General features: G+C 46.7%; 1 protein-coding gene across 1 annotated transcript in view; it reads right to left on the bottom strand.

Moving 5' to 3' along the window:
• Window positions 1–748: 748 nt before the first annotated feature.
• The window catches only part of LOC308438889 (protein POLR1D-like), a 33021-nt gene continuing 15754 nt past the window's right edge, over window positions 749–18015 (bottom strand). The window contains exons 2-3 of the mRNA XM_080940416.1: window positions 11042–11116; window positions 749–1405 (exon numbers count right to left, since the gene is read on the bottom strand). Coding sequence (XP_080796542.1) covers window positions 1126–1405; window positions 11042–11116 — 355 coding nt within the window. The 3' untranslated portion in view covers window positions 749–1125. The remainder of the gene's footprint in view (window positions 1406–11041; window positions 11117–18015) is intronic.

Here is an 18015-nt window from a genome sequence, read left to right as displayed (position 1 = left end):
GCACACACATGTGGAGATCAGAAGCCAGCCTGTAGGAGTTGTCTCTCTCCTTCTGGGTAGGTCCTAGGGACTGAACTCAGGTCACCGACTTTGTGGCAAGCAACTTTACCCGCCAAGTCATCTAGCTGGAACAAAGGGGTTTTGGCTTGTTGCTGATTTTAAATGAAAACGAGAGAATCTACAGCCATTAACTAGACAGTTCGCTGATACAGAGGGTTGGAGTTCTGGGGGGAGGGTCCCAAAATGTTCATGAGGAAGGAATGCTCTCAGTGAGCACCACCGGCTTTGGGGCTTTGGCGGTGGGACAGTGAAACGAGGCAGCATTGGGCTGCGCTTGCTCTCTGCCTGTTGCTCCGAGTGAGCGATGGTTGAGCGCACGGGAAAACAACTTCTCCCCATGCTGTGGGAGGCTGGTCTCCTTTTGTAAACTGGTCTTGGATAGCCCTGTGCTTGGGTCCAACGTCTTCTGAGTTCAGCCATGCCGGCTTGCAAAGATCAGTTCAGATGGGCTTGTTAACTACTGGTAAGGTGATTCTGAACCGACTGCAGTTCTACAAAGCACATATATTTAGAAGTAAGTGTATAGCCCCACCTCGCCTAGAGGCTGAGCTTGAGAGCGGAAGGAGGACCATTCTCTTACCCTCTGCAGTGACACGCTGCATGGCAACCCCTCGCTCTAGCGTGGCCGAGTTCTTTAGACCATGAGCTTACCATTGGACACCCCAAAAGAGGACAGCATAGTGTTTCTAAGTATTTTTATTTTTTGAGAAATTCTGGGAAATGACCACAAAATTGCAGTACATCAAAAAACTAGGATTTTTTTTTTCTTTTTTAAAACAACCTCAAAATCTCAAATTCTAAAACTTCCAAGTATGGTAGGACAACACGGATGTGCAGGGCAATTCGGAATCAGCTTATTCTCACCACGACGCCTTCAGGATAAGGTAGTTAAGATCTGTCTTAGCAAAGTTTTTCTTTTCCTGTTACCAACAACAAGAGCTGTAAGAACAACAACACAGTACCAAGAACCACCTTAAAACACAGGACCCACTGGGAAAGCCACTCTCAGGTGTCAGCCCGCCACCTCCCACCCTCTTTGCTGCACCCAGTGGCAGGTGCTCCATCTCATCGCCTGCTGGGCCTTGGGTCGCACTTGTCCTGGGAGGTCCGGGAGGCCCGCTTCCTTGGAGGGGAGCAGCCCACCGAGCTCCGGGCTGAGTGGAGGCTGCGCTTGTAGGAGTGGCTTCTGTGCTTCTTCCCACTTGTCTCCTTCTGGTCTTGGCTTTTGCCGGGCTCCTTACTGCCCTCTTTTTGTTCATGGTCTTGCTCTTTATGGGCGGGCAGTGTGTTCTTAATTGTGTTAATTAGGAATCTCTTATTTGTACCAGCAAGAGGACACTTCATCCTGTGGATGTGAAGGGGAAGACATCATAAATTCGAGAGTTAAATTTCCTCCCCAGCTGACTAACATCCAGATCAGTACAAAAGAATTCAGGTCTCACAGAACCAGTTCCTGAGTTTGTTCAGCTTTCCTTGCCATGTAGTGCTGGGACAGGAGGATTGCCATGATTTTGAGACCAGCGTGGACTATACAACAATTCAAGTACCAGGTCAGTCAAGGCTGTACAAGACTCTGGGAAGTTAGCGCCATGGCCCTGTGCCTGAACATTACAGTGTGACCTCATGAGACTCAACAGTCACCACCACAGCAGAGTCTGCCCTCATCCCAAAGCCCAGCTATGTGTCTACCAGCATGCAGGACAGCAATGGCAGCAATGGCAGGAGGAAGTCCATCAGTGCTCTTACAGCTGAGGTTCCTTCCAGCAGATGGGCAGAGGCACACACAGCTAGGGATGACTGGCCACTCAGGGACACAGGACAGTCACAGCATGGACATGCCAGGGTAAAGAAGCACCGACTGACTCAGGTGAGGACAGCAGGAACGGAAGGGCTGGGGCAGAGGCAGGCCCTCCATGCAGTGAGGTGATGTTTCTCTCGACGCCATGGTTGATTACAACTCATGTTACTGTTTAATGCCACCACAGCTACCATAATCACCCTTGGTAGCGCATTTACAGTCTGGCAATCAAATGCTTCAGCGTGTGGCCATCTGAGAAGTGACACTCCTCAATTACTTAAACACTCCTGAGGCTTACTGTGTCCCCCAACACTGTACCTAAAAGTAATGTGAAACAGTGGGTGTATGTGTGCCTGTGTCAGATGTATATATAAAAGCATTTAGTATTTTCCAAACCTTTTGTCTGCAGGACATTATACTAGGCCTGTGCAACAAAGATGAACCAGGCTCTCTGTGGGCGGATCTCTGCTATGAGGGAGAATGCTGAGGGGGACAGACCCGTGTGGGCACACAAAGGTTTGCTGCGGGGACTGAAGGCCCCAGGGCTGCAGCACATGGACCGGTCGGTCGTACAGACAGGAGAGGAATGCGGCCAGCAGGGCAGTGAGCGCTGTGAGTTCTCAGGCAATGAGAAGAGCAGGAGCCCACAACAAGGCAACATTCCAGTCCCTCAGCTACCGGTCAGCTGGGGATGGGGTGGGGTCTCAGGGATGTTCTCTGGGCCCCATAGTTTTGAAGCGTAAAGCCTGGATTTCTGCGGTTCCGAAATATCGAAAAGGGCTTATCTGTGACACTGTACAGTCACCTGCACACTGAGATCACCTCCTGTTTGGTTATCCACCAGATCGTAAAAAAAACCAAAGGCCAGAAAAACAAGTCTCCTTAACTCTTTCTCATGCATGGCCAAAGGATCTACCCACTGGCAAGAGCAGGTCCACGTGGAATAGAAAACCACCCATTTGCAGAGAGACTGTGACGTGATCTTTCCAATAATCAACCTGCCCGGGATGCAGCGCGGTGGCAGAGCGTGCCTGCGTGCCTGCGGATGGATGAGGCAGGCCTGTCCTCTGTGCCTGAGATGGGCCCTGCCCCCTTCAGGAAAGCACCCAGCATTTACCGTAAACCACAGTAAATATTTAAGAGCCCACAGGCTGCAGCTCCATGGACCCTCTACTGTTGCTTCTTTCCCTTAGGCATCACAGCAGAAAGATAACTGGGCTGCAGAGAGGCTGCAGTGAATGTGGGCAGAGCAAAAATGGCTTTGCAGACAAGGAAGCCAGTCAGGCTCAAATTTATTTATAAATTCCTTTATGCCTACTAATGTAAGCCACATGGGCCAAGAGTTCACTTCCAAGGGCTCCCAACAAGAGCCTCAGAAGTGCGTTTGCTGAAACACGCCCAAGGCAAAGCCCAGCACCAATGGTCCCTTTCTTTAGAAAATAAAAATGGGGCCGCACTCACACGCCCTCTAGTTCAGCAGCCTGTCAGGCACCTCAAGGTTCTATGGTCTTTCTTATGGAACACCCCAAATTACACAAGCCCACTCACATTCTACTCTAAAAACAAAACCATTACTTATAAATAAACCCTCCTCGGCACCTAGATAAACAAACCACGGTCTATGTGTGAGCCCCCAGCTCTGTTCCTTTAAGGTCTGTGCAGAGGTCGTTTTCCAGGCAAGGGCCGGCATAGCTAGCCAGGTACCGAGTGCAGGGGTGTCTGCCCCCTGCCTTGGTGCAAGGCCACTTTATAATCCACCTAGCAAGTAGTTACAGTCTTTTCAGTGAGCTAGGACTGGTGGTCCATCAAACACGTGTGCACCTTTAGAGTCACTTGGGTGTGTGTTTAGAGTCCGAAGCCCAGATCCCACTCTAAAATCGCAACAGTGGGAAATAAACATCAGTAGTTTTTTTTCTGAATGACAGAAATTAAAATCTGACAGATGATTCCAGATGTGTAGATAAAGTAGGAAACACCAATGAATTTGGCTTGGCAGGTAAAAGCATGTTACATGAGAGTGGCACCCTCACTGGGAACCCATGGCACACACCTTTAATCCCAACATGTGGGCAGCAGAGGCAGGCGGATCTCTGTGAGTTCAAGGCCAACCTGGTCCACAGAGGGAGTTCCAGGGCAGCCAGGGCTACACAGAGAAACCCTGCCTTGAAACCAAAATTAAACAAACAAAAGACTGACAACCTGGATCCCAGAACTCAGGTAAAGGTGGAAGTAGAGAACCGTCTGTACAGAGCTGACCTCTGACCTCACGTGTGGCCTATGCTCACACAGTAACAAAAATAATTTAAAACAGCAAGACCATTATCATGATGGAAAAAAAAAACCATCGTAAATTTCCTCAATGTCTTCAAATATCTCTAGTTGCTTCGCATATTTTAAGAACATTTATTTTGTGTGTGTGTGTGTGTGTGTGTGTGTGTGTGTGTGTGTGTGTGTGAAGGAGTGCGGTGCTTATAGAAGCCAGGACAGGGCCAGATTCCTTGGAGCTGGAGTTACTGTTTATTATGAACCACTTGCTGTGGGGCTGGAAATCAATCTTGGCTCCTTGAGCTGTATACACTCTTAACCACTGAGCCATTCCCTCAGTTGTCATTTTTCCAAATGTCCTTTCAGACAAGGTCTCTCACTCACCAATTAGGCTAAGCTGGCTGGCTAGTAAAGCCCCATTACTACCCTCCCTAGCCCTGGAATCACAAGCACACAACCACTGTCAAACCCAGCATATTTTTCATGGATTCTGGGACTCTAACTCAGGTCCTAGTGCTTGCAAGGCCCTCACATGTCTTTTTCATAGTTATTTCACATTTAGAAGTTTTAAAGATTTATTTATATTTTCACATGTATGAGTACTGTCTGCATGCATCTCTGTGCCTAAGATCTGGGGCTCGGATGATTGTGGGTTAGCTGCCACATGGTGCTGGGAACTGAGCCCTGGTCCTGTGGAAGAGTGGGGAGTACTTTTACCTGCTGAATCATCTCTCCAGCCTCTAGTTTGTTATAGATAAGGATTCTAACAAAGCATCTTATTTGATGGGCTTCAAATCCATTAATTCACGGCTCCTTCTTTCTCCTTGTAACTCATTTGTTAAAGGCACTGCATTTCTCAATCTGTAAAAATCCACACCATGGATGCAAGGATTACAAACCTTTGATGTCATTGACTAGACCCTGTCTTGACCACAATGTTTCCTCTCTCTCCCTCTCTCTCTCTCTCTCTCTCTCTCTCTCTCTCTCTCTCTCTCTGTGTGTGTGTGTGTGTGTGTGTGTCTGTAGAAGACAGCTTGCCTAGCATTGTGTGAGGCCATGCACCATAGGCTTTATCCCTAGCACCATAAGCAATAATCACTAATAAGGTTAGGTTTGTCACAAACCAACACTCAGAAAGTGCCTTCCCCAACCTAACACAGCTAGAGCTATCTCAAAGGGATTGAGAAATGCCTCTGTAGGACCAGCCTGTAGACAAGTCTGTAGGACTTTTTTTTTTTTTTTTTTGACTGATGGTTGATGTGGGAAGACCCAGCTCACTGTGGGTGGGGCCTCCCCTGGTGGTGGTCCTGGGTTCTATAAGAAAGCAGGCTGACTAAGTCACTAGGCACAGGACAGTAGACAGCATCCTCCATGGCCTGTGCATCAGCTCCCGCCTGCAGGTTCCTGCCCTGCCTGAGCTCCGGCATCATTCTGCTCAGTGGTAAGACTGTGGCCAGAGAGCTGTAAGATGAAACAAATTCTCTCCTCCCCAAGCCACTTTTGTTCCTGGTGCTTTATGGGAACAGTAGGGTCCTCAGACCAGACTCAGCAGCCACTGATGGTCTTTACACAGTCACAGTCAAAGACTGGAGCTTCTCAATGTTTCTGTTGTCCTGGGGAATCAATCACAGAACTTCGTGTGTACCAGGCAGGTGCTTTAGCACTGAGCCATGCCCCCAGCCTCCCTCTTTTAATGCAGGTTTTACTATGGGATAATTTGCATAAAATTTACATAAGTTTATCTCTCTTTAAAAGATCTATTTTCCATGCATGAGTGTTTGCTTGGATGAGAGCATGTACACCATGTACATGCCACAGACCAGAGAGTGTGCACACCATGTACATGCTACAGACCAGACAGTGTGCACACCATGTACATGCCACAGACCAAAGAGTGTGCACACCATGTACATGCTACAGACCAGAGAGTGTGCTAGCCCCACCCCCACCCCAAGTGGCATTTCAGGTGGTTGTGAGCCACCATGTGGATGCCAGTGCTCCTAACCACTGATCCATCTCTCTAGTTCCCAGGTTATTTAAAAGTGACTTGTTTTAGAAATTAGATTCTATCACAGCCAAGATCCAGAACATTCTCAGAGTGCTTCTCCAGCCCGCTCTGTTCCAACAACTGCTGATGTCTGTTATGTCCCAATGCCAAATAAGTGGAACCATACACTGTCGTGTTTTGTGTCTGGATTCTCAATGCCACTGAGATTCATCCAGGCAGTTTACCGCAACCGTTTGAGGCCTTTATATACACCATCGTGCGAAGCTCTCCCTAGATTTCAGTTTTAATTCTCCTTGGTGGTAAGTGTATATTTATGAGAAACCACCAGCTCTCTCAAAGTAGCGGTCTGACTTTACATCTCTGGCTGTCCCACAGCTAAAGCTTTACTCAGCTGGCCAATCTTGGCACATCTTCACTCTTCTAGTGCACTCACGGCAGAAGTAATTGTCTTTTATTTTTAAAGATTTATGCATTTTGTATACAATGTTCTGCCTGCATGTATGCCTGCACACCAGAAGGGGGCACTAGCCCTCATTATAGATGGTTGTGAACCACCATGTGGTTGCTGGGAATTGAACTCAGGACCTCTGGAAAAACAGTGCTCTTAACCACTGAGCCATCTCTCCAGCCCATAATTGAACTGTTAATGAACATTTTCCAATCTAATCCGAGTATCTGTTTACTGGTTAGTCCTATAGTTACATTAGTAAATTATTCCTTCAGCAGGTTTGTTTGCCTTCTACAGTTCAGGGCTAAGGATGTGGCTCAGTGGTAGAATACTTTCTGAGAACTGCATGAGGCCCTGGGCTCAACCTCCAGCCCTGTAGAAAACCAAACCAAACCACTGGAACATGACACTGTCCCATCATACTTCTGTCATACATTACATACTTCTGTCATACATTACATACTTCTGTCATACATTACATACTTCTGTCATACATTACATACTGCCATCATACATTTGCTGGGTTGATTCTTTTGAGGGAGAAGACACTGGGAATTAAATCTAGGACTTTGTACTCAGCTCGCTTGTTCTGTCTTGAAGACATCTTTTAATTTCCCTGGGGTTGATCTGCAAGTTGCTATTTTGTTTGGCTGCTTTGGAATTTACTATCCTGCCTGCTTCAGTCTCCTATGTGCTGAGCTTAAAGGTATGAGCCACCACTATGCCTGGCAAGGCACAGTTCTTCTATACGTGTTCATTTGTCAGTTATCTGGCAGTGCTGAGATGTATTTGAACCTCTCTATGCACACTTTGTGACCAGTGATTTGGGTTCCTGGTGCTCTTCAGAGGGACCACCAGGGTTTGGAATGTGGTGTTTTTTCACAACCTGTCTTAGTTGAGTTACTACTGCAGATAAAACACTGAGCAAAAGTAAGCTGGGGAGAAAAGGGTTTATCTGACTTACACTTCCACCACTGGAAGGAGTCAGGTCAGGAACTCAAGCAGGGCAGGAACCTGGAGGGAGGAGCTGATGCGGAAGCTATGGAGGGGTGCTGATTACTGACTTGCTCCCCATGGCTTGCCTGGCCAGCTTTCTTATAGAACCCAGGTCCACAATGGGCTGGGCCCTCCCCCATCAATCACTAATTAAGAAAATGCCCTGCAGACTTGCCTACAGCCCAATTTTATGGAGGCATTTTCCCAGTTGAGGCTCCCTCCTCAAGGCTGACAAGAGCTTGTGTGGAGCTGGCATGAAACCAGCCAGCCTTAAGGGTTTCAATATGTTTTAGGTGATTCAGTCATAATTTCATTTTTGTGAGCAAATTATCCTTTGGCTTCAGATTGGTTCCAGAGACTTTCCAACCTGCTGTTAGTCTTTGACAGTTTCTTTGCTTTCTGGCATGACAAGTTTTTCCAGATCTTACTGCGTTTTTTTCCCTGTGGAGTAAGAGTTTGGCTTGATCTAAAGGGAGGGCTCGCCTTTGCTGTCGGCTTCGGGGAAAGTAATCTACATCATACGTGACAGAACTGTCTTTGTTGAGGGTGGAGCTGGCCACACCTTCCAGTCCTAGAGGAGGGCTGGCCACAGAAGAGACATCAACTGTGTTGATGTAAGAAGGTAAGAGCTTTGGGTCATGTGATATGGGTCAACCTGGAGACTTAAAAAGAAAAAAAAAAATCAACCATGTAATCAATCAGTCAACCATGTAAACAACCAGTCAACCATGTAATGAATCAGTCAACCACACCTACACAATGGGGCCGTAGCAAAGACTTTGCACACGAGGATTCCTGGGCCCTTCCTGGACTGACAACACTCCAGCCTCTCACTGATGTAGGGGAGGCAGCATGTTCCCACTCCTTCAGGGAGAGGCGGAGAGGCTTCAGGTTTTGAACCCACTGAGATCCTGTGCTTCCAGTCTCTTATCCTGCCTTCTTTTAACCAGTATCTCTTCCTGTGGTGACCTGTAACCACGAGTACAACAGATTCCAGCAACGTTGAAAGTTCTAGAGAGCCACTGAAGCCTGAAGGCATTTTGGGAATCTTGGTATGAGAAATGAAGGCTATCTTGCCAGACTAAGGTCTCTAGCCCTGCAGTCTGGCTTATTCTGAGCACCACTGCAGATGTGCAAGCAGTGGTCCCTCAAAGACCCGTCTCCAGTGAGAAACAGTACTTTCCTACAGGCCGGCCCTGGCCCTGACTGGTGAAGACTGGGCAGTCAGTATTCCTAGGGCTTTTCTGTGCCTTAGAACTTAAAAGAAAAAAAAGTGTTATCTGAAAAAAAAAATTTTCCAAAGACATTTCCAATTCAAATTTAGGATGGCAGATGAGGTTTGTCCTTCTGACTTTGTTATCTCTTATACTTGACTTCCTGGTGTTCAGTGCGGACATACCTTTCACTTCACCCTGCTCTATAATGATGGGGCAGGGAATAAGACAGTACCTGCTGCTTCTACTGACAGACTCAGAAGCCTGTGCAGCCCTTGGGTTTAATCTCAGCAGACAAATCCTTTGCTTTTTTTTTTTTTTTTGTCTCCTAGAATACAGTCAAATTTTAGATTACTTGAAACACTTCCTTTCTGCCTGCCCCTGGGCCAGAGACCCCCCCCCCCCCCATGGAATGGTTTATTTGGGTCTATTTGCTTTGTTTTGCTTGATTTTTAGAAGTTAGAAACTTTTTCTTTATTTTTATTTAATTTTGCTTCATAATTTAAGAAAGCTGTGTGCATGGTTTAAAGTCCAAATTTACAAAACAAAGGCCCTTCAGTTGACAGAGTACTCGCCTGGCCTCAGTCACACATGCCTGCCATGTTAGCACTTGGGAGGTAGAGGCAGGGGGATCAGAATTTTAAGGTCACAGTGGTAGCGACAGCTCAGGGATTAGGAACACGCATGACTCTTGTATAGAAGACCACGGTTTGACTCACAGCATCCACACCAGGCAGCTTACAACAGCTATTCCTGCAGCTCCAGGGAACTCAGCGCCCTCTGTTGCCTGGAGGGTACTTGCACACACATATGTGCGTGCGCGTACACACACACACACACTTAAAAAAATTCCAAGTCTGGAAAAGGGGCTTGAGGGCAATCTAAGATACAAGAGACCCCATCTTAACCGCAAAACAAAGGGCCGGAGAGAAGGCTCAGTGGCTAAGAGCACTGGCTGCTTCTGCAGAGAACTGGAGATCTATGCCCAGCTCTCACACAGCCACCTGTAACTCCAGTGCACAGACAGACAAGTAGGCAAACCGGCCACACTATAAGATAAAAAACAGGCATATTTAAAAGTAAAAGATGAAGAACTGGAGAGGAGGACTGTGAAATGCTGCCTCCTGGACATGACATGGCTGTCTGTCACACTCATGACTAAGCAGAGCAAGCCAGCCAACCCTAGCCTGGAGGGTAGGTGATCTCTGGGCAGCATGCCTTACTGACCAGCTCCTGGAAGCTGACAGCCGCTGGAGGGAGAGAGGCATTCTTTTCTGAGCGTTTGCCATGCCGCAGTGGACGGCCCCACACCCACACCCACACCCACACGGGCAGCACTTACTAGAGACCTAGTGGGTTATTTTAAAAAGGTAAGTTGTGGGGGAGCAGTGGGTGGGACACAAGGGGGAACTGGAGGGGGAACTGGAGGGGGAACTGGAGGCAGGCATGATCATACTTCATTGTACACATGTATGGAAACCTCGAAAAGAAAAAAATTCTATAAAGGGGAGAAAAGAAACAAAACCTAAAGCAAGATAGACTGGGACCCCAAGTGCCTGCTCTTCCCCACTGTCAGTCACCTTTTCTATCCCCCTGGGGTCCCACTGTGGGAACTGTTTTTAGGGAAAGCTGAGTAGCTACTTAGTATCTGTGTGACTACAGGCTGCCTACGGCTGGAGTCAGGTCATAGGTCATAAGGCTAACTTCTTCCTTTGCTCATGGCAGCATTTTACATCTTATTTTGTGTGTATGTGGAGGTCAGAGGACAACCTGAGGAAGTCAGTTCCCTCCTTCCGCCATGAGGGTCCCTGGCATTGAAGTCAGGCTGTCAGGCAAGAATTGCCTTTGATCATTGACTCAGCTCACCGGCTCCCTTACTATTAGGTTTGAACAAGCTCTAGCTTATACAGACACTCCAAAGAAAATGTCGGCTCCACTGGATAAGCTGATGATCACAGGTATAACACTGCTTACTTGGGCAGACCTATCTCCAAATCTTAGGGCCTTGTGAACCAAATAAATGATAAACTCCATCCCACTGCCCACTGTGCTTTGCTGGGGCTCCTCAGCTCTCCGAAACATTCCTATTTTCACCGGCTCTGGGTGATTCCCACAGCTCCCAAGGCTAGTTAACCTCTATTCACACCCTGGCATCTCCAGCCAAGGATTACAGGCTGGCATCACACTTGTGGCAAACCTCTTGTCTCAGTTTCCTGTTGTTTAAATTTTATGGAGTTCATGCAGGAACTTACCAGCCCATCGGCCCCATTGTCTCTGCTCTGGTTTTCCCACGCTTTGCCTCCTTTAGCAATTCTTCTATGGCTTTCCTGGTGGGAAAAGAGAAGATGTCTGAGAATCTTGCTGGGACAACTTTCTTTAAAATGGCCAGGGCCTTACATGTAAGGCAAGCACTCTACCACAGAACTGTGGCCCCAGCTCTGAAAGAGAAGTGTCCCCAGGCCCTCTGCACATGTGTAACAAATGTGCAGCTTGGTTTTCATGTGGGTCTCCTGACAGCAGGAGCAGGGACTGTCTTTGACTCCCTTGCCCACCTTCTGATCCCTTTCACAGACCTGGGCTGCCTTGTCTGGCCTCAGTAGGAGATGTACCTGTCCTACTGCAACTTTATAGGCTGAGGATTGTATTCATTGGAGGCCTCCCCTTCTCTGAGGAGAAAAGGAGAGAGGATGGGTAGGGACAGAAAAGGAGGGGGTGGGAAAGGAGGGGAGGAAACTCTGACTAGGATATAAACTAACTGAATAAATTAATTTAAAAAAGAAAAAGAAGTGTTTTGTGGGGATGGAGACAAACTAGAAATTGCAATATAAAATATTAAGCTACATATCTTTAATATAAGAATTCTGTTTCATCTTAATGTGAAAAATAACCAAAAGACATGAATTGCCAGATGCATGTGTGTGTGTGTGTGTGTGTGTCTGTGTGTGCACATTTAAAATGTTGACAATAGTAAAGAAATGGCAATGCTGAGACCACAGTTCAGACCAGAGTGTCTGCCTGCCTAACATGCAAGAGGTCCAAGTGCTGGGTTTGATCCCCAGCACACACACGTTCCCTCCCTCTCCCCTCACACTCACAGTCTAACCAGGTGTCACACACATTCCCCTCCCTCTCCCCTCACACTCACAGTCTAACCAGGTGTCACACACATTCTCCTCCCTCTCCCCTCACACTCACAGTCTAACCAGGTGTGGTGGGAGATTGTTTTGAATCTGGAGACAGCCCAGCTATAGTGAGACTCTGTCTCAGAAAACCCAAAACAACAACAGAAACCAAGAAACTAAAGAAGCCTGAAATGTCAGTTGAGCCAACAATGGTAAATATTTCCACCCATCATTAGTGAGGGTATCTTCTTTTCCTTACTCATGGCCAGGCACGGTGGTACACACCTTTAATGTCAGGACGCAGAAGCCAGAGACAAGGGGATCTGCGAGTTCAATGCTAGCCATTCTACATTAACCATTTTAAAACCAATTCCAGACACCACCCTGTACTCATTTTAACCATATCTGCTATGATGGTGACTCAGCTTTCTGTAGAGGGGCTGCATGCCTGTCAGAATCACCTAGTACCAAAGTCAACAAAATTAGCTCGAGATAACTGGGTCTGTGTGCAGCAGCATACATAGGAAGGTCAGAGGCAACTTGTATGGATTACTTCCCTCCTTCATGTGAGTTCTGGGGATCCCACTCAGATCAAGGTTGGTGGCCTTTCTCACCAGTCCCTCCCTCCATCTCTTGAGTTAAAATGCTGTCTATGTAGCAGTAAGTATTTAAGGCAACCAAACAAAGGAGAAAATGAAAGATACATAATAAAGAACAAAAGAAAATACGAATTCGAAAGGTCAGAGCAGTTGTATCCCAAAACCGTGGCTCAGAACCAAGTCAGGTGACCCGCAGACACCAGAGCTGAGGGACAGGAACACAGGGACACAAGTGCTTGCCCTGCTTGTGCCTTCCCCAGTCTTTAAGAAGTTACCTTTGATCAGCTAACTATAAAGTACAGGCTATGTCACATGGCAGATGGAAAAACAGGTTCAGATAAGGGACGTGTTCTAACAAGCAGGGCCTGGTGACAAAACGCAGGCTTCTTAGGGAACCGGCAAGACCTGCATCATTCACTGCCCTCTGACAGGCCCTGGCTGTGACCGGTCCTTAAGGCAGTAACTCAGTCCAGCCCGTGGGAGAACCTTTGGGGCAGAATGCTAGAGAAGCTGACTTAGCAACCTTCCCATGGGGCAGGGCAGGACTTGGAGAGGAAAGCAATGGGTTGGCTAGCTCTTCCAAAAGGGCTGGAAGCCCAGAGAAACTTCTGACTGGAAAGTGAGTGAAGCTGGGTGTGGTGGCTCACACCCAGGATCCCCACATGGATGGGAGGACCCTCAGAGTTTCAAGAGCTACAGAGAGAGGTCCTGTGTCAAACAAACAAAAAGCCATGGACAGATGACTGGAGTTCCACAGGATACCTGCAAAGGGCGGCCCACAGCCTCTAAGGAGCCAGCAGGGATGAGTATTTTAGTGACAAGGTCTTGTGGATCTGTAAATAAGACACAGTACCAGTTCTTCATGATTTATTGTCTAAGGCCATAGATGAAGAAGTTTAGGATATGTGAACTTAATTTTAGAAAACCATTCGATTATGTGGGGCACCTGTTGGCATCCAAGGGAGAAGGTTTACACTGCAGATGTTTGGAAAACAAGGTAAAACTTAACTGAACACTGGATAGTTTTGTAGTTTGCAAATCAGAAAAAAAAAAAGAAAAAAGATTCATAGAGACGAGGTGTGGAGACCGTGCCTGAGGCCCCAGCATTCAGGAGTCTGAGAGAGGAAGGTCCAGTCCAGGGAGTGTGAGGCCAGCCTGGGATTCACAATGACACTCCACTTTAAGCCTGGTGAAAGGGTGAGTGGAATTCAGGGACTCAGCTTTGAGCTGACTGTGGTGGTGTACACCTGTAACTTCAGAATGTGAGAAGGACCAGGAGTTCAAGGTCAACCTTAGCCATGTATGTAAGCTAAGGATGTATGTAAGCTCCCTACTCATAACCGTCTGAAATGGAAAAGGAATGAAAGAGGAGGCAGCATGGAATACATTGTACTCAGTGTAGCCATTGGCTGATAAATACCACCACCTCCAACGTGAGCCAGGCCTTTCCCCACAAAGGCTGCTGTCACAGTATGCTGCAAAGAAACACCATGTATGACCTGCAAAGCTCAATGTGTGGTGCACTTACAAAAAGACATCAAGAGGATGGGTGCTCATTTTGTAGCCCTGGATAGCCTGAACTGGTTATGTAGAGCAGGCTAGCCTCAAACTCACTGAGATCTGCCTGCCTCTTGGAATTGGAATAGCAGGCACGTCTGCCAGTATGTAGGCTTAGTTTTTTTAATATTTAGGCCATGAATTTGAGTGGAGAGCTACTGAAATCCTTTAATGTCATGTGCATACAGATCAAAGAGGAAGAAAGTACTGCTTAACCAATGACAGGAAAGCCAATCAGACACAGAGGACTGCTTCTGTAGTGGTGGTGATTGTCTTAGCTGCCTCACAAGGTTGTTAAGTGGCAGGAATTTAATTTGGCTCAAACTGTTCTGGGATTATAAACCAAACTAAACTCTTGCTAAATTGCTTTTAGTGGTTTCTCACAGCAACAGAAAAGAGAGTTTTGTTGGAAAGTGTCTAATCCTGATGCTCACTACAGCATTTTTCACAAGAGCAGTTAGGAACTCAACATGTGGCTCACCAGTGCACAAAGGGACAAACCTGTGTGCACAGTTCTCAGCCTTAAAACAAAGGGAATACTGCGGCCTGTGGCAGTGCAGACAAGACACTGACTAGGAATGGGGAGGCTAAGGTGCAAATATTCTGCCATCTTACTTATACGGCACTGACCAGTCTGCTGGAGGGGAGGAGCGGGGGAGCCTGGGGAGGAGTTTAAGTGAGCCGCTGGGCAGCATGGCACTGAATCCCTGAAGATCTCACGAGTCCTCCCCACAGACAGAGAAAAGCACGTAAAGCACAAAGCACAACTAGCTTGACCACACCATCCCTTGGAGCTTGACAGCCTTTAAAGCAGTGGTTCTCACCCTTCCTAATGCTGCGTCCCTTTAGTAAAGTCCCCACGCTGTGGTGACTCCCAACCATATAAAATTATTTTCGTTGCTACTTCTTAACTGTCATTTTTCTACCATTATGAATCATAATGTGAGTATCTGTATTTTGATGGTCTTGGGTGACCCCTGTGAAAGGGTTATTTGACCCCAAGAGGGCTGCACCCCTCAGGTTGAGAATCGCTGCTTTAAAGCATGGCATACAAAATGAGTGTATATCAGCTCTTTGTTACATTGTATTAGTTAATTAAATCAGGGTACCGTATCTGCAGCAGAATAGGTGACAACAGATGCCATGTAAGTAGAAACCAACGGACAGAGAGCAAAGCAGCCGAGCACATCCCTGCATGACAACATGGAACAGGATGAAGAACAGCCACAGACCCTGGCCGAGCGATGGCCATGTAAACACACCACACCACTGATTCTAGTGACTCTAGGAATGACAGTCAGATGCAGAATGAGGCCAAGTAGAGTTCTTCCTTCCACCACGGAGGATTTTGATCCTTTAGGACTGTCCAAAAAACTCAGCAAAGATGCACATCTAGAAAACACCCTTTTCCTAGGGAGCCAGAGACCCATCAGTGAGAACTGGCCCCCACTCTGGTTTGGCTTCACTATACACAGGCAGAAGCCTCCTCATTCATCCACACAGACACCCCTCAGACACCATTTCCTAGAGACACTGCTACTGCAATGGAAGCAGCGGTGTTGGGTGAAGGACAGTGCAGAAGCTTAAGACAGCTCTGACGCCGTGTCTGACTGCAGCACTGCATCTGCTCTAACAGCTGTCCTGCGCCTTTACAGCCATGGGAAGTGGCACAGATGGTGACAGCATGTGGTAAAGCACAGCTGGTCAGGGATGACGCAGCATCACTGGAAAAGGAAGGGACTTGGGTTCCATTGTCCCTCCACAGGGTGGGGGTTACCACACCCCAACTTGCACTAAACTCCATCTCCAAAAGGTTTCTCTATCTCTTAAGCACCAAGATGGGTGACAGACCCTCAGGGAGGCATCTAAGATGTAAACCTTAGTGTATACTAAATCATGTGTACCTCCAAAACTATAAACTACAATGACAAGAGAAGGAAGGTCCATGATAGGATGTCATTTGTGGGTTCAGCTATTCTGGAATTCACTATGTAGACTAGGCTGGCCTTGAATTTACAGAGATCTGCCTGCCTCTGCCTCCCACGTGCTGGAATCAAAAGCATACATGACTCCATGGGGTCAGAAATGTTTTCTTAATATAAAGCTCTTCTCATTCAAGGATGCAGGTCAAAACATGGTCTTGGTGTTCCCCACATTATGAGCTACACCAAGTACAAGGCCCCGGTGACAGGGACACTACATCGGATCTGTGAGGCTGGCTACCCACTTAGTTCCAGACAATTTTCCTATGGGTACTGACATAATACATGCTATTGGGGATGGGATACAAAATCGTGATCACAGCACCTATGCGCCCGCCATATACATATGCCTAACCCGTCCAGCTCCTCTGTGCCGACCCATAAAGGAGGGAGCAAAAACAAACCCAGGAGGTTGCAAAACACATCTCAAGTCACAATACAAGCAAGTAGTGGTGCTTATGATATAACCAGGAAGACTGACGCTAGCACCCAGGATCTTGACCCTTTCATCATAGCTCTACTGTAAGGTGTGGACACCCTCTAGAACTTAGGCTACAGAGGGAGTCATGTAAAGGGATGCTTGTGTGTGTGTGTGTGTGTGTGTGTGTGTGTGCGCACACGAGTGCACGCATAAATAACTCAAACTGACACCTAAGTGAAACACTCTTGGGGACATGGGATCTGGATTTCTGTATTCTCAGTCGCTGCAGTTACTCATGTGTAGGTGACTGCTGAGAGGGAGTTATTCCCACAGAGGTGACTTCTTCAGTTAACAGTTTGTGTGGGCCGATTCTTATTACCTCAGCTCTTAAAAGGAAACACTGCTCAGTTTATAGGCCACCTGCTTGACCGTACGTACACTGACCTCATTTTCAAAACAGAAGCACTCTTACAAATATGTACTCCTAATTCTTGACACAAAGAATCATTAATTTTCACTTCATATTATAATATCTGAGTAACCATGTCATATATTTATGTGTGTGTGTATATATATATAAAGAAAATATCTTTCTAAAAATAACTGTGAGGTGGTAGTGTGGGGCTGCTTAGGAAATAATAAACTCAAAATAAAAAAAGTCCATAGATTATATAACCCATCTATCTGATAGGCCAACTGTTAAGTTGAAAAATATATGTATATGCCCTATTGAAATATTAGTTGGGAGAAATATATCCAAATAGAAAAATAAGGTCAAAATAATTATTGAGCCTTTTTTACTCAATGAAAGTATTTGCTTATTCTTCAAGAAGACAGACAAAATTGTGCAGACCAAATAAACAAACAAACAAACAAACAATTAAATAAATAAATGTGTGTGTGGAGGGGGATTTATAGCCTAGAAAAATGAGTGTGGAATGGAACCAAAATCTACCACTCCCCGCCCTCAAAAGCTAATAGCTAATATGGCAGCTGCCTGAATTGAGCAGAGGATAAGAAATGCAGAATGACTGAAAGGCAGAGATACAAAAGAAAAGTCCCACTCTATCAAGCAGCAGCTCAATTCAAATGGGGAAAAGGTACAAAAATTGTTCTGAAGAAAATATCACAATGAAAAGTCTCTGTGTTTGCTACCACAGCTCCCTTAAACTCGGGCAGAACCTTGGCAAATTCCATTGCTAAACATAACAGACACAAGAAAAACCATCTCCTGGAAAGCTGGGTCAGTAAATCACTTCCTAATCCTAAAAGAGCTTTGCTCTCCGGAGGCCTGCAGACTGCCCTAAACCTGCTGCAGAGCTCTTGTCTCTCGGCCTTGAGGGTGACAGTCAGTGGAGGCCTGGTCAGATCGTCAGAGTTGTTTTCCTCAGCATGTTGAGGATGTGGCACAGGCTGGAAAACAAGCTGTCCACCCCATAGATCTCATACCAGACCCATCAGGTGATTACAAATTATACCCAGAGTTAAAAGCCCAGGGATGGAAAACAATGAAGTTAAGAGAAAGATCCAGAACCACAGGCTCCT

Source organism: Micromys minutus, assembly GCF_963924665.1.
Source record: "Micromys minutus genome assembly, chromosome: 29".
Classification (NCBI taxonomy): domain Eukaryota; kingdom Metazoa; phylum Chordata; class Mammalia; order Rodentia; family Muridae; genus Micromys; species Micromys minutus.
The sequence above is the reverse complement of the archived record's forward strand: the minus strand, read 5'-3'. Positions and strand labels throughout refer to the sequence as shown.